We start from the raw sequence: 22611 nt of genomic DNA, 5'->3' as shown, positions 1-22611 counted from the left end.
TTGTGGTTTTTCGAGACAGGGTTTCTCTGGTTTTGGAGCCTGTCCTGGAACTAGCTCTTGTAGACCAGGCTGATCTCGAACTCACAGAGATCTGCTTGCCTCTGCCTCCCAAGTGCTGGAATTAAAGGCGTGCGCCACCACCGCCCGGCAACCCTCCCCTTTTCTTTTGTGATGCTGGGAATCAGACTCAGGTTTCACTCACCATAGGCAAGTGCTTTCCCTCCCACTGAGTCATATCCTCAGCCCTAATTTTATTAACATTTTTATTTTTGATTCTTTTTTTTTTTTTTTTGAAGTAGGATTTTATAACTTAAACTCTTCATCCTCCTGACTTTACCTCCCAAATACTTGCTTGTTTGTTTAAGGCACAGGGACAGTCCCATTGGGCTGTTCAGGTCAATCACTTGCCAGACTCCTGGTTGGAGTACTATATTATTTGAACTTAAGTAGACTAGCCCTTTTTTATTTTATTTTTGAGACAGGGTTTCTCTGTAGCTTTTGGTTTCTGTCCTGGAACTAGCTGTTGTAGACCAGGCTGGCCTCGAACTCACAGAGATACCGCCTGCCTCTGTCTGCCTTCCGAGTGCTGGGGTTAAAGGCATGCTCCACCACCGCCCGGCGGTAGACTAGCTTTTATGCTATATATTTCATTGTTCATAGCAACAGCTTGTCGTTGCTCTTCAGTGGTCGGTCATTCTAGAAGCTTCGCTGATCTCTAATAGTTTATAGTCTTAAGTGTGTTTTAAAAATTTGTGGTTTTTCTTTTAAAGTCTCGGGGGATGGGGTGAGAAAAATGGTGTCCTGACTGAATGTGATGGGATATGCATATAATACCAGAGTTTGATTTGAGGCAGGGGGATCATAGATTCAAAGACCAAACTTAAATATACTGGGAGAGACATTGTCTTAAAAAGAGATATGACTTCAATTGATGTTGCTGTTAAGCCAAATTGGAGTTTTGCAGTGTGTGCCTGCTTTTTACTTCTGTACTGTTGAATTTGAGGACCAGAGGAGTCCATGGGGTGTTTTATCTCTCTCCACCTTACTTTCTTACTTTCTGAGGTAAGGTCTCTTGGTGAACCTGAATCACATCATTTTGGCTAGCCAGTAAGCTCCTAGGATACTCTTATCTCTGCCTGCAATGGTGGGCTTACAGTGACCGTGTCTGGCTCTCATATAGGTTCCAGGGATTTAAACTCCAGTCTTACTTTACAGAAAATGCTCTTAACCATATATTCAGTTGAGCAATTGTGATTTAGTGCTTTGGTGAGTAAATAGATATAAAGTGTGGATGAATAATTGAAATTGCTGCTTCAGTATATACAAATGTAAATGCCATGAAGGTCTGTGTGGGAATCTTCATCAATCTTGGATAGATGAGGTTGTTGGGACATTGCCAGTCAGTTAAGTCTAGATGTGTACCTATTTTACTCCTAAAGCAATTATAGTGTAATTATATTGATACATTTCAAAATTTTGAAACAAAAAGTTTTTTTGAAAAAATTTTGAAGTTTGGTCTTATGAAGATGGTATATATGTGCAGCGTGTATAAAATGCATATGAATATTAAAGCATCTAGCAATGTTTATGTGCCAGATGGTTTTCTAGATACTATTATGTGCTAACTCATTTGCTCTTTATATTCGGTGTGTCATCTTTTATTTTATCTAAAAGCTAGCTAGTGCCACCTTGAAAGCCTGACCAGTAAATGAAAGAGGTGGCAGAAACTGGATTTCATCAGTTCCTGTGCATTGGCACTCAAAAGTACTCATTAAAATTACAATTTAAGGATTTGCTGTAGATGTATTGATATTTATGTTTTAGTTGGTTAGTTGGTTTAAATAGCACAAATATAATTTGTTAGTGTAAGTACAGTATCATTTTAAATGATTGAATAGGTAATATGTTAAAACAGAAAACTAGTTTGAATTGACCATATTCTTCATCTTTTTTTTTTTTTAATTATGAATACAGTGTTCTGTCTGCATGTATACCTGCAGGGCAGAAGAGGGCACCAGATCCAGTGCTCTTAGCCGCTAAGCCATCTCTTTCCAGGTCCTCCCCCCCCCCCAGGGAACTTTTTTTTAAATTACAGTTTATTTTGTGTGAGCATGATGTGGCATGCATGTCAGAAGATAGCTGGCAGGAGTTGATTCTCCCACTTTGTGGGTCCTGGGGATTAAACTTGAGTCTTTAGGCTTGGTGACAAATCATCTGCTCTGTAACTTTTTGTGTTCTTGGAGAAGGCATCACTGAAGTCACCATCCTCAGCCTGTGTGCTGAGGTCACCATACTTAGTCTCCAGATAGGGGTTACTTCTGCTTGCTTTTTTCAATATGTGGGATCACAGCCAGGGCAAGTCTCTAGCCCCTGAGATGTAGTCTTAAATGCAGATTGAAGATGAAGTTGTTCCTCTTAGTGGCTATCGTTGGTCTTTAAATGGAGTGATTACTTGTAACTAGTGGACAGTGTCTTTAAAGGATCGTAAAAAAGATGGGTATGGTGGTTTACACTTTTGAGTCTCAGCACATGGGAGATAGAGACAGGAAGATCAGCCAGGACCATCCTTGGTCATGTACTGAGTTCAAGGCCAGCCTGGGCTACCTGAGACCCTGCCTCATAAAATCAAGTTAAAAGGGAGATCAAAAAATTTGTCTTGGATTCTGAATATGATTTAGTTTAATTAGCATACACATGCCCTCAAACAAACAAACAAAAAGTCCCAGGCAGAACACTAGGCCAGATAAGCCAGAAGAAATTTGTCTTAACACCTAGGACATAGCTTACTTTAATTGAAATACTCTTTTAGGGACCCAGCAGTATGGCTCATTGGATAAACGTGCTTGCTCTTAAAGCTGATAACTTTGGTTTGCAGCTCCAGAACCTACATGCTTGAAAGAACTGATTCTCAAAAGTTATGCTTTGACTATACAACTGCAAACACCTTTTTCCCCTAATAAGTTTAGCTGGGCATGGTGGTGCACAACTTATGTCCCAGCAGAGAGTGGCAGAGACAGGCAGATCTCTGACATCTAAGTTGGCCTTGTCTACCTACATATCTGGTTCCATACTGGTCAGGGCTGTACCATGTGACCATATTTCACAAAGAAATGTTCTTTTGTTAATGCTTCATGTGGTGGTACATTCATCTGGTACTTGGGAAGTTATAAATGTACTTGTTTGTTTTTCAATAGTGAAAAGGAAGATGATGATAATGAAAAGAGAGAAGATCCAGGAGATAACTGGGAAGAAGGTGGAGGTGGTAGTGGAGTAGAAAAATCTTCAGGTCCCTGGAATAAAACAGCTCCAGTACAAGCACCTCCTGCTCCAGTAATAGGTAATCCTGTTTTCCTTCTGAAAGGCTAATTTAATGTGGTATATGTGCCTGTTGTGGGGTGGGTTGGGAACCTTACCATTCCTGGGAGAGGGGGATCTGGATGTATATGTTCCTAATAAGATCCAAATGGAAGGACTGTAAAAATTACACCACATAAGTTTTGTTCAGCAGACTGTCAAGCTAGGTAGTTCACCTACTTAGCAAGCATTCGACCTCTAAGCATCCTCGGTGCTTCTCTTAGGAAGGTCTTGAAACCTGAATTATCAGCAGGAATTTATTTTATGAAGAGAAGAAAAGGTCTTTGAAACAAAAAAAAATCTTAAGGATCACTGGGCGGTGGTGACGCAGGCCTTGAATCCCAGCACTGGGGAGGCAGAGGCAGGTGGATCTCTTGAGTTCGAGGCCAGCCTAGGGTACATACAGTAGAATGAGTTCCAGACAGCCAGGACTGTTTGACAGGGAAACCCTGTGTTGTAAAACAAAAGAACAAAAGAAAACAAATTCCTAGGGATATATTTGTGTGTTGTGCGTGTCTGCATGTTTGTGCAGGTGCTTGTGAATGGACAGAAGCTTGTTGTCATTGTCCACTTAATTTGTTGAGGTTAGGGCCTCCCAAGGAACCAGGAATTCAAACCAATTGCAGTTAGCCTAGCTAGCCAGCTTGGTTTTTGTGATCCTGTTTCTACCTTTATGAGGGATTATAGGTGACTGCGGTGCCTGCCTAGCTTTTACTTTACATGGGTCTGATCTCTGGGCTATTTGCTCAACAAACATCCACTGAGCCATCTCTGTAGCCTGAAGTTGTTGCTTATTTTTGATGTGCTAGAAATTGAACTAAGGGCCTTACACATGTTAAACGTATTGCTGAACTGCGTTTCCAGCTGGCAAATCTTCGGCATTATTTTTTATTTTGAAACACCATTTTAGGGGCTGGAGAGATGGCTCAGGTTAAGAGCATTGCCTCCTCTTCCAAAGGTCCTGAGTTCAATTCCCAGCAACCACATGGTGGCTCACAACCATCTGTAATGGTGCCCTCTTCTGGCCTGCAGCATACACACAGACAGAATATTGTATACATAATAAATAAATGAATATTTAAAAAAAAAGAAACACCATTTTATACGTCGCTCATGTGGCCTTGAGTCCTTGGTATAGCAGTGATGACCTCAAGTCACAGCCACTACCACCCCTTTCCTGGGATTACACAGGAGTAAGCTTTCCTGACAACTTTTCTAATTTAAAATGTTTTTAAGGGCTGGAGAGATGGCTCAGTGGTTAAGAGCATCGCCTGCTCTTCCAAAGGTCCTGAGTTCAATACCCAGCAACCACATGGTGGCTCACAACCATCTGTAATTAGGTCTGGTGCCCTCTTCTGGTCTGCAGACACACACACAGACAGAATATTGTATACATAATAAATAAATATTTATTTAAAAAATGTTTTTAAATTGTTTAGATTCCTTGAGAATGTCATAGAATATGTTTTGGTAATATTCATCCTGATTCCTCAAGAGACCTTCCAACCACTTGCTTTTTGGCACAGGTTCTCACTATGCAGCCCAGGCTAGCTAGCCTCAGATTGATTGTGCATGTGTGGGTGTTGTTTGTTATGTCTTCATGTGAGTGTGGCCGTTGAGGCCAGAGGCTGACTTCTTGTCTCTTCCTATGTCACTCTACACTTCACATTTTGGTACAAGCTCTCACTGAGTCTAGAGCGCACTAAAGACTCTGCTAGCTGGCCAGCTCTCCCCTGGGATCTTGTTTTTCTGTCACCACCCACCCAAGCCTGCGCTGATTATAGGCGGCACACACTGTCGCCGAGCCTGTTACTTTCCTTAAGCTTGGATTATACCAGAAGGAACGCTTACGTCCTTATTTACTGAGTATCAACACTGCACTTGGGATAGGCACATGTTGCTACCATGTTATTTTCACGAGTTCTGGTTGGTGTAAATTTTAACTTCTCAATGCTTTTATGGCAAGCGCTTTACATCTGAACCATCTCCCCAGCCTCTGAGTGCTGAAGTTAAATACCATGATAGTGATGCTTGATTTTTCTCTCTTGAAATTAATAATCTTTCAGGCTACTCCAGGAATGTACCAGACACACAGTTTTTATAGACACCTTGTTCTTATGCTTTGGGGCTGGTATCTTTCCTCTTTGTGTCAGGTTTCTGAAGCAATTTCTGTGAAGACCAGATGGTAAATAATGTGGAGGAGAGGACCTGGTGGTGTCTGCTGCTGTGGCATGGAAGCTGATGTGGACATAACAGTGATGGGTGTAGATTTGTTCCAGTTGTTGGGCCAGATATAGTTTGTTTGCTAACTCTTAGTTTTATGTGTTTGTTTCTTTTTTCTGATTTTTATTATTTCTGTGGTGAGTTCATGGACCTGAATCTAGCCACCAGGTTTATACATAGTGTCTTTACCTGCCAAGCCATCTTGCCTCCAGTTCTTTTCAAGTTTGCTTAATCACTGAAACCTTCCCTAAACCTATAAAAATGCAGCTCCTTTGGAACTGGAGAGATAGCTCATTAGTTATGTGTTCTTCTGCTCTACTGGAGAACCAGAACTCCTATCCGGGGCTCACAAACACCTTCAAGGAATCCAGCTCTTCTGTCCAATACAGAGATCTCTGTATACACACAGACATGCATTTTTTTCTTGTTTTTGTTTTGGTCTTTTCTAGAACATGCTGCCCAGTAGACTTTTGGGAGGTGATGGAAGAGTGCAGTGGTATAGTGGCCACTAGTCACATGTGACTGAGAAACTGAAACTTAGATTTGCTTTTACTCATCTAAAATAACTAACTACATGTGTTGCTTTGAATCCCCGCACTCAGAACACAGGCAAATAGAGTCTGAGTTGAGGCAGCCAGGGCTACAAAGTGGAGACTGTTTGAAAAACAAATGAGTGAGCAAACAGGCCAGCTTCACACTGTCTGCAGATAGCTCGGCCAGAGTTTAAATGGCCAGAATCTACTGTTAAAGAAAACTAATCCCTAAAACTTGTCTTCTGATTGCCTCACTTGAATACTTTGGGATGTCAACCCACAATTACACCACCCACAGACACAAAAAATTTTTATTTTAAAGCCTCATGTGCCTAATGTGCTGGAACATAATTTAAGGTTTGATTTGATATCTCTTTGAGTTGCTCAGGCTGGCTTTGAACTCTGATCCTTTCTCAGCCTCCCAAGTACTGATGTTGAGAGCATGTTCCACTACTCCCAAAAATTTGTTTATCCTAAGTGCAATTTAGATTCTCATTAAAATAAGTAAGCATGTAAGCTTTCCCTTCTAAGCCTATAGAAAACAGTCTTTTAAACTATAAAGACATTGTGTTTCAGCTAGTAGCTGACACAGGAATGTTTATTGTGTTTTCATGGGGTAGGCTAGCAAATTTCTGAAAAGAAAGTTTTTGAAAAGTGAAAAATAACACTGCTTGAAACCATATCGAGGACCAGTTGGAATACAGAAAAATAAGTCTTCGTAAAAGATTTTAAGCTGTTCGAGGGCCTTTTCCAATTTTCTGATTGAACAGAGAAATTGAACATCCAGCGATCTTAGAGAATGAAATAAAGATAAGGATTGCCTATTTTTTAAATCATCTTTAGAAATTAAAATACTACGTGTACATCTTATTAAATAAATTCTTTAGGTAAGACAACTTGTATAGACTACCTTCTGAGTAAAGAAAGTGAATACCACATTTACTGATAGAAACACCAGGAACTCTCTGGTGTTGTATTCCAAAAGGTAATCTCTTGAGGACTTCTCATTTTCCCTCCCTCAAGCTTGTAACCTCACTCAGAATGATGTATGGCATGTTAGATTTATTCTCAGGGAAGTTAGAGCACTCGCTGCCTTAGAGATGAGCTTTCTACTTTGAGTTGTTTTTCACAGAACTTTGCTTTTATTGTCCTGTCAAAATCCCTTACTGAATCAGTGTTTGCTTCTCTCATAATTGTTAAATGGTCAGGAGTGTGGGAAGATGTAACTAGAAGGCCACACATTTGAATAAATGCCTTATCTATTAGTTACAGAAACCTCCGAGCCGGCAATGCCTAGTGGTGTATATAGGCCTCCTGGGGCCAGGCTAACCACAACAAGAAAAACGCCTCAAGGACCACCAGAAATATACAGTGACACACAGTTCCCATCCCTGCAGTCCACTGCCAAGCACGTAGAGAGCCGGAAGTAAGTATGTGAGGTTATGAGTAGGTTCTCTGACCAGGCACTTGGGAACCAGCTGGGACTTGGGTACCCAGGAGGGAAGGAAGACAGAGAGGGTGGGGGAAGAGTCCTTGGAAAGAGCAAGAAAAAGGATGCTAAAGACAGGCTTTGCTGTCTGCTTTGTTTCTGTCACAGCTGCATTTAGTTAGTTCTTATAAGTACATTATTACTGGCTTGTCCCTTTTAAATATGGAAGCTAGAAATGTAAAAGCATTTATCATTGCATTCCCAATAAATGGGAGTAGAAGAAAGATGTTGGCATTTACAAATCTAATACTAAAAATGATCTTATTTCAGCAGGTACTTAAAATGAATGCTACCTGGAGTTAAATGACCACATATGGCACATCTACATCTTATTTAGGGACATGAATTTTCAAAAGTAAATAAAATGGGAAGAAATGTAAATGGCATCAGATGGAAAATTTTTTTTGGTGGCTTTAAAGTCAATCCCAGCCTTTTCGCCTCATTGAGAGCACAGCTGGCTTGAATTTAGACCTCCAGTAGGACTTGCTTCTCTGCTCTGTCCTCAAATGTGTGGGGGGACTGAGAGGGCAGTGACTTGCCACACACCTTTCTTTACCTGATCTAATCAGACCACTCCCCCAAAGCAAAAGGGAGGAGAAATTGTTGAATGATGAAAACATTACTTGACTGAGTAAACAGGCACCCTTAAGCATAAAGATGTATTATCTACTAACTGCTAAAACGTAGAGGTGAGTCTTAGGAGAAATGTAGGAGAAATGTCGTTACACAGCTTCTTTCCGCTTGTCTTCAAGTTGGTCCCAAAATAGTCTGTTCAGAAGATGGGACCTCAGAGCTTCAGTACAGTATTACATGTTTTCTGTTCAATTGAAGCCTTAAGTGGTTTGATATGGATCTTGTATTTCCTTCCTGTCCAGGATGATTCTTAGGTTTGTTTTTTTCTTTTTTTTTTTTTAATTCAAGGAAGAATACTTTCAAAATTCCCCAGTGAAGAAGAAATATTTACTGATTACATTTCTTTTCCCTTAGGGATAAAGAAATGGAGAAGAGCTTTGAAGTAGTAAAACACAAAAATAGAGGTAGGGAGGAGGTTTCAAAAAACCAGGCCCTTAAACTTCAGCTAGACAACCAGTATGCTGTGCTTGAAAATCAGAAGTACAGCCACACACAGTACAGTTAAGCAATGGTCTTTGCTAAGCCTCCCAAGATAACTAGACCACAGCTAACCACCAAGAACAGCCATTCAGCGTCTCATATCTGGATCTACAGTGACTGATTGATGAAGACCTTGATTCCAGTGACTGTGTCCCTGTTGCACTATGGAAGATCAAGAGTCACAACTGATCTTGATGTGTGTTGGATTTAGGGGTGTTTTCATTGTCTTAAATATTTGTGAATTAGATTCAGCTGTGTTTCCATAGTTGCTCTGCATATAAAACCAAACCTGCAGCCAGTGGTCATTTCAAACATCTTTATGTTCAGATACTGAGCCTTCGCAAGGTTGACTACCTCAGATTTGCTGCACTTAATTGTGGATTTCATGTGGATCACAACTTCTGCATAAGTTACAGCTATTAGTATCAGTGTGAACCTTGAAACCAACTCTACTGGATTCCTTTCGGGAAGCCTTCAGAAGTCAGCCATCTGGGTTCTGATCTGCTGTAAAAGATGAAGAGTTAAGTGACCTTAAATAACCTGTTCTGTGCCCACTCTAAGGAACACTCTGTAGGCTGTGGCTACATTAGACTTCTTGGAACAAGCCGCTGTCAAAACTGTTGTGTTTGGATCATCTGTGTGGGGCTATGATTTATAATTTAAGTTTTTAGTTGTAGTATGAGGTGGCTACAGATTCAATTCAACCAAACTTGGATCCACCAAATGGGGAAAGGGTGGGGGATAGTCTTGTTTCTTTGAATACCTTTTTATTCAGATAGTGCTTGTTATGTTCCACATTAAGGCCTTGCTTTGACTTGGAGTAGGTTCTTGGACAGCGTATTGCGTGGTAAAATAGCCTGAATGAGGCATTGGAATTGTGAAATGACCTGTGAATTTGCCAATCCCTAGGTGGAACCAGATGAGCCTTTGATACAAAGGGCAGCGGGTGCCAGAGGCTACACTCTGGTGCTGCTCAATCCTCCTCTAATCAGGTTTAAATTGAACTGCTGTGGACAGAGTGGTGTCTGCTCAGGTGGGGAGGGGTTCACTGGCCTGTCTTAACATTTCAAAGCAACAGGTGCAAAACCTCACCAACAACCTGAAGTTTCATGAATCTTGCATGGTGTCTGATAAAAAAAAAATCTTGTGTGTGCCCCAAATTTGAAGATATTGGCTATTTTGTAGATACATTCCTTGTTCTAGACAGCTCTGTTGTTCACCTAGGGAATACTTTGTGATGTTCACTTGGAAAGGCAGGGGAATTGCCAGTGATGTATCACTTCTGTTCTTAGTAATTAGATATAACTGCAGTAGTACTTGGCCCTTCAAGAGGGTACTGCTGTATTCCTTTCCATCTAATGGAATAGCGTGGCGGTTACCTACTTCCGTGTCCCCAGAAATGTTTCAGTACAAATACTCTTTATTGGCAACTAAGTACATGATGTCAGTGCCCGAGTTTCTCTAATGAATCCCTTTGCAAAATGCAGTTCAGACTTGTTCAGTACTGACAGGAGTGAAAACAGGTAATGAAGGAAGCTCTCCCAGCTTGAGACTATGTCTTGGCAGTTTGGTGAATGAATGCAGCAGTTAGTATGGGAAGCAGGAGGTGTTGGCTAGTGTTTCCTGACCAAAACTGCATGCCATTCTGGGCAGTAATGTTGGCATGATCTGAGCCAGCCAGGAGGAAGTTGGGTGATTAGATATTTGAGATCTTCATTGAACTGAAGACTTATTTGGGCACTAGAAACCTTAAAAAGTAATAATCTCACACCTTGAGACACCTACTTACCTTAAAGTAGGCTCCCCCCAAGCCCCATTCTGTTTGGGGTTAAGGTTTGAGAATTGAATGGAGACAGATGTGAAGAGGTTCATTTAATGGCACACTGTACTGGAACGCTGAAGACCTGCAGCGGATGTAAATTCCAAGTCTTGTTATAATTTTTTTAAGATTGTGAAATTATCGAAATGCACACGAATCAAGTTTTGCTACACTGGGTGGATGAGGCTGTCCATTGCACCATTTCTTTGGGTTCTCAGGCATGGTTTGACAGTGTAAGAACTCTGTAACATTAACATTGAATAAAAAGAAAATCTGAGTGGTAGACGTGCTATTTTCTGTTGACACTGGAGAGCAGTGTCGGGGTCACTTCTCGGGATGACGACTCCTCTGTCAAGAGTGCACTAGTTTGCCGACTTCCGTAGAAGCTAAATGGGGTGAGAATGGCTACAAGCCTGAAACACTCCTAATGGGAAGATGTTGACTCATTCTCTAGCGGCTTCAGTAGAGCTGAACTTTGTTATGGCAAGGGGGATCTAAAGCCTTTTATCCTGTATACTGCAAGTTTTCATGCCAAAGCCCCCACCTTTTTTGGGGGGTGAGGTGGGGGCAGAAGGAATCTTTGGGAGCCAAGGGACTTTTTTCTTTTAATATTTATTATGTATACAATATTCTGTATGTCTGCAGGCCAGAAGAGGGCATCAAACCTCATTACAGATGGTTGTGAGCCACCATGTGGTTGCCAGGAATTGAACTCAGGACCTTTGGAAGAGCAGGCAATGCTCTTAACTGCTGAGCCATCTCTCCAGCCCCAGCTGTTTTTTAAATACATAATCTGTGAGCATATGGAAGCCAGAGAAGGGCGGGATGGTCAGGTGTCTTCTATCTCCTTGTTTTTAAGATTTCTTTTTTAAAAACATTTACTGTGGGTGTCACATGCGAGGTCTAAAGACAACTTGGAGTTAATTCTGTTATGTAGAGTCTGGAGAATCAAGCTTTATTGTCAAGGCTTAGTGAAGATCACCTTTATCCGCAGAACCTGGTCATTTCCCTGCCCCTCCCCCCGTATTTTTCAGAATTGTTTTTCATTTTATTAAAAAAATACCAATCCAAATTCTCACTCCCTTCCTTTCACTCCCCCCACAGACCCTCCCAGCCCACCCCCCTCCAATCTTAAGGGAAGGCAATGCACACTGTCCTCTGGAAAGTCCAAGGCCCTCCCTACTACATCTAGGTTGAGCAAGATACACAAGAGAATAGGATCCCAAGAAGCCAGTATATGCAGTAGAGACAAATCTTAGTGTCACTATCAGTGGCCCCTCAGTCTGCCCCAACTGTCAACTACCTTCAGAGGGACTTGTTTGTTCCCATGCTCATTCCCTCCCAGTCCAGGTGGAATTGGTGATCTACCATTAGCTCAGGCAAACTGTCTCAGTGGATGAGCCCCTCATGGTCTTCAATTCCTTGCTCATACTCTCTCTCCTTCCACTCTTCAACTGGATTTTGGGAGCTCAGTCCAATGTGCCAATGTGGGTCATTGCCTGTTTCCATCTGTTGTTGGACGAAGGTTCTATGGTGATATTTAAGATAATCATCAGTCCGATTACAGGGTAAGGCCAGTTCAGACATCCTCTCCTCTATTGCTTAGGGTCTTAGCTGGGGGTCATCCTTACGGATTCCTGGGCATTTTTCTAGAGCCAGGTCTCTTGCTGTTTTTCATTTATTTTTGGTGTATATATTTTGCCTGTATATTTGGGTGCTGCCTGGTCCCCATGGAAGCAAGAGGACATTGGAGCTTCTGGGACTAAAGATGACTATGTGCTGAGCAGCGTGTTTAACTTGTACTCTCTCCACCTTAGGTTTTCAGATAAGGTCTCAAAATGATTAACTGCTTAGATTCTGGAACCCTACACCTGAGTTTTAGAGATCCAAACTCAGGTCTTCATGGTGGCTTAGCAAGTACTTTATGCACTGAGCCAAGCCATGCATCTCCCTAGGTTTTGATATTTTGAAGCATATATTTTGTACCTTTTAGAAGATTTATGTTGTTGGAGGGGAGGCTGCTTGTTTATTCCCGGCTGCTCAGCGCCGAAACTGTATTAATTAAATCACTGCCACTGTTTGGCCCGCTAGCTCTAGCTTCTTGACATTAATTTAACCCATTTTTATTAATCTGTATATCACCACATGACAGTGGCTTATGGGCTAAAGTTCCCAGTGTCTGTCTCCAGCAGCTCCATGACTTCTGACTCCCAGTATACAGCCTAGTTTTCCTCACCTAGTTCTGTTCTTCCCTGCCAGAGGCTCAAAGCAGTTCTTTATTCATTAACCAATAAAAGCAACACATAGAAGAACCTCCCACACCAGTATATGTCTGGCTATTGCCCCATGGAGCTCAGAGATCAGATGCTTCTGAAGTTGAAGCCATAGGCAATTGTGAGCCACCTGATAAGGGTGGTGGGCAGTCTTCCAGAAGAGATAGATATATGCTCTTAACCTAATCTCTGAGATCCCTCTTGCTATATGTGGAACTCACTCTGCAGCCTAGGCTAGACTCAAACTTACTGACCTTCCAACCCCACTCTGAATGCTAGGATTACAGGTGTAAGCCATCACACCCAGCACATACTTTTTTTTTTTAAATGAAGTTCTATATATTGCTAGGATTGAGATAAAAGAACATTGGCTGGGTGTGAATCCCAGCATGCAGAGTTGGGTTAGACAGGGCTACATAGTTAAGACTCTGTCTCAAAACAAATATGTTCTTTTTTCTTAACCACAAATGTAATTAGCAATTCAGTTCTTAAAGTTTGGCAATCTCTTATTGCTTCAGCAGAGCTAAATGAACAGATAATACCAGTGTGAGTTGCTGTTTTTTATTTTTTTATGTTTTGGTGCTCACATTTGGCAAACATGGAAATTTATATATATACATTTACATATATACACATTTAAGTTTAAAGCCCCAGCTTCATTAAACCCCATGCTTAGGCTGTTAAAAATAGGTAAAATGGCAAGAATATATATATATATAAAAAGAAATCAGGGAAAATGTGAACCCCAATTGGTAACTTTTGTTGCTTTTATGAACTAAGACATTTTGAAACAAAATCTATCTCCTTGTTAAACTATTACAGCTTCAGATATTTACAAGAAAAACAATTATGCACTCTGTGGCCTGACAAACTACTGAAGTTCCTTTTTATTACAGCAGTCAATATTCAGTGATTCACATTCAGCTGTTAAAAGCATCAGGTTCCCAGGAGCATTATGTTTTGAAGCAAAGTCCTTCAGATGTATGTCTTCAACTACACAAACCCATCACAACAATCTTCATGCTGTAACTGAAATTTTCCTCCTTTTGTGCTGCTAGGGATTAAACCTAAGGCCTCATGCATTCTAGGCAAGGACACTATCACCAGCCTATAACCGTTTCTAAAACTAGCGAACATTCACTGATGGCTAAAGTAGTGCGCTAGTGCACTCGAGGTCGTTTGATGACGTTCTCTGCAGGAGTTCTCCTCTTCTGGGATAGTCCTGGCCCAAATTCTTTATTTTGGAGTAAAGCAGCTTCTGAGAGACGGTAATTATCCGCACAAGGAGGTGATTCCTAGATTTCAAATTTGTAGGCAATGAAGCAACAGATTTTATTCCTCTGCTTTTTTATTACAAAAAAAAAAAAAAAAAACAACCCCAAAAAACAAAACAAACAAAAGGCATTCCCAGTTTCAAGGTTTGCCAGTCCCTGGCAGAATAAAGCTCTGGTGATATGTGGTTATCTTAATGGTTTCAAGTTAAAATAGGGATTGATGGGGGTGTGTGTCCTATACCCCCAGATAGGTGTTTCCATCTCTGTTTACAGAAAAAAGTAACGAGAATGAGAATCACTCACATAACTAGCTGGTAATAAGGACAGCATTAAAGCCTTTTTTAACCTGACTCCAAACCCCTGCATCTTAAACCAGAAAATTCCAAACCCTCCCACCACAATCTTTTTAAAAACAAAACAGGGGCTGGAGAGATGGCTCAGAGGTTAAGAGCACTGCCTACTCTTCCAAAGGTCCTGAGTTCAATTCCCAGCAACCACATGGTAGCTTACAACCATCTGTTATGAGATCTGGTGCCCTCTTCTGGTCTGTAGGCAGACATGCAGGCAGATTACTGAGAATACTGTATGTATAATAAATAAATCTTTAAAAAATAAAATAAAAACAAAAAGTGTAGGCCAAACTGTCTTGGGATGCATTTTGTATCCCAGAATGTTTCAGATTTGCAGTGATCCTCCTGTCTGGATGTTCAGATGGAAGGCCTGAACCATCACACTAATCCCATTTTTTTTGACAAGGTCACTTACTGACCTGGAACTGAGTCTGTGTCCACCTTCCCAGTACTAAGATTACAAGCACGAGCCACCATGCTTGCCTTTTTGGATTCTGGGAACTGAACTCAAATTTCGAGACAGGGTTTCTCTGTGGCTTTGGAGCCTGTCCTGGAACTAGCTCTGTAGACCAGGCTGGTCTCGAACTCAGAGACCCGCCTGCCTCTGCCTCCCGAGTGCTGGGATTAAAGGCGCGCGCCACCACCGCCCGGCTAGATTATTAAAATGTTAACTGTGCAAATAAATGTTAACTTTAATTAACTTTAGACCTAGGAAGCAAGTATACGGCTTAAAATTCACTCATTTGGGGCTGGAGAAATGGCTTAGCAGTTAGTAGCACATAGTATTCTTGCAGACCCCTGAGTTTGGTTCTCAGCACCCACATTGGGCAGCTCACAGCTGCCTATAAACTCCAGCTCTGGGAGATTAAACTCTCTTCTGAACTGTGTGGACATCTGCACAAATAATACATGTGTACACACACACACACGTTAAAAAATCTTAAAAATATTTAATTTTTTATCATTAAAAGCAAATTGTACTAGCAGATTCTTTTCATTCACAAAACCAAACAGATGGCATATGAACAGATGATGTCTGAATAGGGCAGGGTGTGTCTCAGTTACTGCTAGGAACCAAGATTGAGTCCCAAAACAGCCATTTCTCTTACCCCTGAGCTATCTCTCTAGTCCCTCTACTTGCTTTATTTACAGTTATTTAAAAATGTGTGTGAGTGTTTCATTTGCATGGATATCTGTGCTAGACCAGAAGGGAGGGAGCATTAGGTCTCCTGGAACTGGAGTTACAGATGGTTAGGAGCTGCCACGTGGGTGCTGGGAACCAAACCTGAATCCTCTGCAACAGCAGCCAGTGCTCTAACCACTGAACCTTCGTTCTAGCTCTGCTTTTCTGCTTTCTTTATAATAAGCCAAATATTTTAAAGAACTTGTAAAACTTTTTAAAGTTAGTCAGATTTCTATAAACCTGTCATATTTAAATTTTATGCTAATAATGTTTAGACATGTCAAATACAGAAATTAAACTAAAACTGAAAGGGTCGACAAGAGAACATACTATTAATTAGTAGCAAGATTTGATGTGTGGCTATTTATCTACAGATATAAGCCTATTTCTGGAAATAAGCAAGTGTGGGGCCAACAAAATGACTTGGCCAAGTACAGGCACTTGCCACCAGCCTGATGACCTGAGTTTAATCCTCTGAACACACATGGTAGGAGAGAAGCAAACCTGCAAGTTATCTTCATACTGGCACACATGTGCCACCCCCCCCAACACAAATAATAACAATAATGATAAGAAATGGAAGTGAGAAGAGAATGAGACAAACCAGCATGAGATAATCGGCGATGTACTCTGTTTTCAAGCAGGCCATGTTCTGGGCAGTAGCCTCCTCTATGAAAACTCTGCTCTCATCAGGTTTCAGTTTATTCAAGTCACAAAAAAGATGTGTAGCCTCATTAAATAAAGGTACAGGATGACCAGGTAACACCTAATGAAAAACGAAAAGTATCTCAATCCCCTCCTGCTGCACAGTGGTTCAGCTGTGTAGTATGCACTCAAGAACAGCCTCCAACTGCCTTCCCCCCAAAAAGCAGAGGGAATGGAGACATCACAGAAACCTTGCTGGACATGTTCTGTGCAAACCTGCCCCCAGAACAGCAAGAAACTACTCCAGGACAAACCTCTGCTCCTCCTGCCTGAAGAAGACGCTTAAACCCAGCTTCTCGGGGCCGATCAACACATAAAATAACCTTCCAGCCACTAAATGCTCCCTATTTAAAAAAAAAGTACATGCAATTTTAATATACTAAACATTGAAAATGTAGAGGTAATTCATACATTTATTTTTACTTGTTTAATTAATGTCCATGAGTAACTTTTTGTCAGGTTTTTAAAAAAAAAAAAACAACAAAAAAAAAACCAAACATGTATGGGTATTTTATCTACACACACCCACACCATATCACTTGCATGCAGAGCCTGCAGAGGCCAGAAGAGGCTGTCCGATCCTCTGGATTTATAGATGATTGTGAGGCACCTTGCAAATGCTGGGAAGCAAACCTGAGTCCTCCGGAAAAACAGCAAGTGCTCTTTCTCCAGTCATCTCTCTAGCCCATTAGCTTTTTTTTTTTTTTTCCCCATACAGCTCAGGCTAATTTTCAGTCCCAATGTAGTTGAGGCTGGCTCTGAATTGATTCTTCTGTCCCCCAAGTGCTAGGATTACAGGAGCATCCTACAATGGACTGAAATGTAATTAAAACAAAAACCACCTCAAATTGTTCGCAATTAGTCAACAAACGAAGCAAACCAAAAATTCTCAAAAGTAATCAAAATGAAAGGCTAGAGAGATGATTTAGTGGTTAAGGGAGCATACTGTTCTTGCAGAGGACCAGGGTTTGATTCCCAGCACCCACATAGGCAGCTCACAATGGCCTGTAACTAAGTCCACGGTGTCTGATATTCTTCTGATCTCCTCATACACATAAATAAAGAAAATATATGTGGACAATATACTTGAAAAATTGTTTGAGTTTTAGCCATCAGGAAAATAAAAAGCAACTAAGGTGAGATTACATTTCACCCTAGCCAAAATAGCTACCATCAGAAAATAACAAGAAATGCAAGCAAAGGGCTGGAGAGATGGCTCAGAGGTTAAGAGCATTGCCTGCTCTTCCAAAGGTCCTGAGTTCAACTCCCAGCAACCACATGGTGGCTCACAACCATCTGTAATGGGGTCTGGTGCCCTCTGCTGTCCTGCAGACATACACACAGACAGAATATTGTATATATAATAAACAAATAAATAAATATTAAAAAAAATCTCTAAAAAAAAAAAAAAGAAATGCAAGCAAAGATGGTGGGGGGAGGAGGAATCCCATATATTGCTTAATGCTTTCATATAATATATAGTACATATAGTGGAGTATTACTTAGCCATAAAAAAGAATGAAATCATGTCACCCACTGGGAAATGGACAGAACTGGAGATCATCGTTTGAGTAAGCCAGACCAAGAAGGACAAATGATATGTTTTCTCTGTATGTGGAACCAAAATTTTAAAAATTGAAGGTTAAGGAAATAATATTCTTACTCAAAGGATACAGACTTTGGGTCTCAGACTCCTTTGGGAGAAATCTGTGGACTCAGTTTAGAATTATTCCAGATGCTACACCCTGAAGAGACAAATTACATTTAGAAGACCCATATCTCACTGTGAAACATAATAAATACTTTGTTTTTTGAGACAAGATCTCTGTACAGAGCCCAGGAATTCACAGACATCCTCCTGCCTCTATCTCCCAAGTGCTGGAATTAAAAGCATGTGGCACCTGCACAGCTACAACACAAATTTTAGCTCAACATAGAATGCACAACAAAATATCAATTAAAGAATAAAAGATAATTAGAATTACTTGGTCAAGCATATTCTTCAAAACAAAAGTCCTAACACTGAATCCCATCTGTAGTATCTATATAGTCATCACGTAAGTATATATGTCCGTACCTCAACAATGCCTAATTCTTGTCTTTGTTGGATTCTTTTCCTCCACCTCATTGCTGCAAGTGCCAGTTTTTGCTGGTGTTCAGTGACATCAGTGAGAGCATCAAGTATGGAGCTACTGCCCCATTCATAGTCTTCTTCCTAGAAAATCAGGCCAGGGAACTCTGGGTCCTCTGACAGAGAACATTGTGCTCTGTACAGGTTTCTGGCTCTAAGAAGCCTTCGGTCTATTAAGATCAAAGCTGGATGTTCAATTGTTACATATAGAGAACGCTAAACATTTTGTGAACAAATACAGATTCATTCAGTTTTATGTTAATAATCGAATACAACTGGCTTTTAATTAAAACCAGAAATTCATTTCCCAGAATCAAACCCCTTGGCCAGAGAGCTGTATTTTGGCAACTTATTAATATTCAGGATATTTGGCTTCATGGGAACACAGAGAAGGCATGAACTAAAACAATTCTCAAGGAACTCAGATTGAAAACTTCAGAATCTACAAGGTAGATACTCCTGTGCTGGCCTGTTTGTGACAATTAGTTTAGTATATAATGAGCTAACAGTAAAAAAAAGGCTTATAATGAGATATCATGATATGTTAATATAAGTTCAATAAAAAAACATTGACAAATTAGATAACAAAAAGTTAGCAGGCCACAATGAAACTCATTTTTGAATGCCAAGAAAAATATTTAAGAAAAAGGAACGTGACTAAAGCAACCTGAGCCTGTAAACTCTGTTGTGTTACTGAGATCCTTATACATGGTGGCTACATGTGGTTGTTTCAATTAGCTGCATAACTGTATGGTCAGGGATCTTGTATGACATTTCCAAAAGAATGACCCTTCCTAAGCATGTGAATACACACCTGCACAAAGCACCCCGCTGTCCTGCAAGCTTCCAAATAGGTGCGATGAAGTATCCACTTGCCAGCTGCCATGGAGGCTAGGTACTTCTCATTGCGCAATGGGTACCCCACAACCATGTGTGTGCACCTGGGGTCTGAGCACTGCTTCTCAATCACCAGCCCACCTTGTTTAGAGAAAACAATTGATGAATACACAGGAAAACCCTCTACTAGGTTTCTTACCATCTTTCTAGAAGATCATTGTCATCTCAACTGTGCTTTAAAATTACTTATGTAAAATAAAAAACCTAATAAAAAACAGACATATAGATATGTAAAAGTAACATTCACTTCATATTATCACCCCCCTCATTCCTGCCTTTAGCATACCATGACACAGTGATCTGAAATGCAGATTAAGGTTTTGTAATAATCAAAAGTCCAGTGCTGACTCATGCACACTTGAAATTCAGGTCCTTGTAAGCATGCAGCAAGTACTCTACACTGTGTGTTCTGCCTGCATGTATATCTCTGTATCAGAGAAGCACAGTACCTATGGAGGCTAGAAGAGGGCACTGGACCCCCAAGACTGGCATTATGAGATGTTGCAAGCCACCATGGGGGTGCTGGAACTAGAACCCTGGTCTTCTAACAGTGCTCTTAACCCCTCCCACCCCTTTTTTTTCAAACAGGGTCTCACTGTGCAGCCCCATCTGACCTCAATGAGATCCTCTTGCTTTAGCCTCTCAGCTGCTGGGATCACCAATGCTTGGCCCTGTCATTTCTGAATGATTTCTTTTGCTATGTCTAGCTATGAGATCAATGTCTCTTAGAGTGACTATATTGACTCTATAGAGCTATCAAACAACTAAAAAAAAAAGCTAGTGTAGATTCAGATGGCTACGTCAAAGGAATAAAAAACAAAACAAAAATCCCGCAAAACATTTTGCTGATGTTTTATGCTGACTAAATGCTGAGTGATAGTTTTCATATACTAAATTAAATAAAAAATATTTTTAAAGGTAATTTCACCTATTTCTTCTGACTTCCCAACATGTGGTTACTAGTGTGACTCAGGAGGCCCACATCCTGTTCCTACTGCAGTCCAGCTACAATACATCAGGTCTTCCAGCTTGCCTCTCCCAGGTGCCAGGGAGAGTCTGACCCAGCTAAATCTTTATATTCTTAGGTTCCATGACCTAGTAATTTTAGATGTAGATTAGATCTGTATAAAATCAAAGCCCTAATGCTGACTCAATGTGTGGGCTTAAATAAGTTACCATGTTCTTTTCTCAATGTCTCCCATTACACATGATAGAGATGCTGCATTTGTATTCCAGTGTGTTGTAATAATGGCATGTTTTAAAGGAACTACCAGAAGAAAAAGTTTTAAATAAATATAAAATACTGGTACCTAGTTTTTTAATCAGGTGGCAGTACTCAGTCCGCTCCTGGGCATTCAGAGACGACATCTGGAACACATACTGCTTTTTAAGTTTTGTAAGATTCTCCTCCATTTTTTCAATCTAGAACGCAGTAAGTTTATTTTAGAAAAAATTAATATGAAAACTATTTCCAGGTACAGCTATTTTATAGTAACATTTTAGTCATTCTTTTAAGGTACCAAATATATACATACTGTAATTCAATCAAAAAAATTCAATTTTTAAGTAATGATGAGTCTAATACAGAGAACAAATTCCCACTCCAGTGTAAGAACCACACTGAAAGTCAACATTACCATAGCAAGGATCAACGAACCTTGTCAATAGGTTGTGGAGTCACGGGTGGCTTGTTTGGGGGGAAAGCAGTGCTGGGGGCTTGAGGCACAGGCATTAGATGCCTATCTGTTGTTGTAGTTTCTGGTTCTTCAGAGATTGGATGTTCTGGAGCTTCGGTCACACATAAGACTAAGGGTAAGGGAAAAAAATACAGTGTGATAGTGTACAAATATAATTTAGAGCAAATTCTAGAGAATATTCTCATTTATTTTGGTCAAAATAAAATGACCCATGAATTCTGCAATGCACAAGTATACAAAGGGTGAGGTGGGGATAGGATGGTGATATCTGCTGTGACAGCGGCAGCTTGGGAGGCTGAGACATGAGGATCTCAGGTTTGGAGACCTGCACGGGCACAACCTTGCCTCAAAAACAAGCAATACATATAGGAGAAGTCAACTAATGAACTCTGAAAGGGCACGTGTGTCATCTGGGTTTCGGGAGCCCTTCCTTTCATCCAGCACAGGAAGATAACCAACCACTCAGTATGAAGAACGGGGAAAAGGGAACCCAGGAAAAGCTCACACAAGTCAAAGAACAAACACAGTATAAGCTTGGTGGGATTCAGAGAGTTAAATAAAAATGAGTTATAGGGAGAAAAAGCAACCACCACAACAGACAAGAAAAGAGGCTAGAAAGAAAGAATTGCTGTATGAGTCATGTTTGTAAAATGGCTTACCCTACGTTTCTACATGTGAGGATCAGAAAACATTTTTCAATTGATTGGTACAGTACTAAAGTCAATTTTTCATTTGCATGTGCAATACAGGGAATCCCAGTGTCTTTATGAGGTCAACATGCATATAGTTCAACCCAACAAGTTTTCCTTATTACCCTGCTCAGCAATTTCTGAACGGCATACAGGCTCTCGAGAAGGAGAATCATCCAGTTTTTTAAGGTCAACCTGAAGCTCAGAATACTGTGTGAGGTAGCTAGGCCACTGCAAGTTGCTGGCGAGCCTTGCTCTCTCCTCCCTTGCTGTTGGGTCATCCCAAATGATCTGCTCATTCTGGGAGGGCTCTGTGTTGATATCAGGCACTATCTGTCTAGACTGCCTAAGAAATAAAAAGAGACAATTTTAAATAAGTCACTACTGAATCAAAGTCATAACATCAGTGCGTAGTAGAGATACATAGTTTTATTGAATAAATCAATCTAAGACATCTTTCTTTTTTGATATAGGGTCTCTTTATGGAGAATATAACTTTAAACTTGAGGTAACCCTCCTGCTTCTACCTCCCAAGTGCTAAGCATCCTAGTTTGCTTTCCACTGCTGTGATAAGACAACATGACCAAAAGCAACTTGGCAAGGAAAGGGTTTATTTCAGCTACAGTTGTAACCCATTGAGAAGTCAGGATAGGAACTCAAACAAAAACCTGGGGGCAGGAACTGAGACAGAGACCTGAGAGGAGTGCAGCTTACTGGCTTGCTTTTCACATCTTGCTCAGTGTGCTTTCTTACACAACCCAAGACCACCTGCCCAGGGGAGGTACCACCCACAGTGGCTCGGCTGTCTCACATCCATCATTACTCAAGATGTTCCACAGATTTACCCACATGCCAATGTGATGGAGGCATTTTCTCAAATG

The 22611-nt window shown here is 40.7% G+C and overlaps 2 protein-coding genes across 7 annotated transcripts in view; one reads left to right on the top strand and one right to left on the bottom strand.

The window, feature by feature from the left end:
- Cdv3 (CDV3 homolog) overlaps positions 1-10809 on the top strand; it is a 15100-nt gene extending 4291 nt beyond the window's left edge. The window contains exons 3-5 of one of the 4 annotated variants that reach the window (XM_013354229.2): positions 3195-3337; positions 7377-7536; positions 8521-10809. In XM_013354229.2, the coding sequence (XP_013209683.1) occupies positions 3195-3337; positions 7377-7536; positions 8521-8548 (331 nt within the window). In that variant the 3' untranslated portion in view covers positions 8549-10809. The other 3 variants (XM_005368451.3, XM_005368454.3, XM_013354231.2) reach the window with 3 other exon arrangements.
- A 2550-nt stretch (positions 10810-13359) lies between these two features.
- Positions 13360-22611, bottom strand: part of Topbp1 (DNA topoisomerase II binding protein 1) — a 47696-nt gene continuing 38444 nt past the window's right edge. Inside the window, exons 21-28 of one of the 3 annotated variants that reach the window (XM_005368450.3) lie at positions 21856-22076; positions 21002-21150; positions 20655-20766; positions 19262-19425; positions 18394-18531; positions 16571-16660; positions 16216-16377; positions 13360-14099 (exon numbers count right to left, since the gene is read on the bottom strand). In XM_005368450.3, coding sequence (XP_005368507.1) covers positions 13965-14099; positions 16216-16377; positions 16571-16660; positions 18394-18531; positions 19262-19425; positions 20655-20766; positions 21002-21150; positions 21856-22076 — 1171 coding nt within the window. In that variant the 3' untranslated portion in view covers positions 13360-13964. Of the gene's footprint in view, positions 14100-16215; positions 16378-16570; positions 16661-17979; positions 18532-19261; positions 19426-20654; positions 20767-21001; positions 21151-21855; positions 22077-22611 lie in introns of those variants that run through there. The other 2 variants (XM_026789946.1, XR_003378865.1) reach the window with 2 other exon arrangements.

The sequence above is a fragment of the Microtus ochrogaster genome, unplaced genomic scaffold (genome assembly GCF_000317375.1).
Source record: "Microtus ochrogaster isolate Prairie Vole_2 unplaced genomic scaffold, MicOch1.0 UNK33, whole genome shotgun sequence".
Taxonomy (NCBI): Eukaryota; Metazoa; Chordata; class Mammalia; order Rodentia; family Cricetidae; genus Microtus; species Microtus ochrogaster.
The sequence above is the reverse complement of the archived record's forward strand: the minus strand, read 5'-3'. Positions and strand labels throughout refer to the sequence as shown.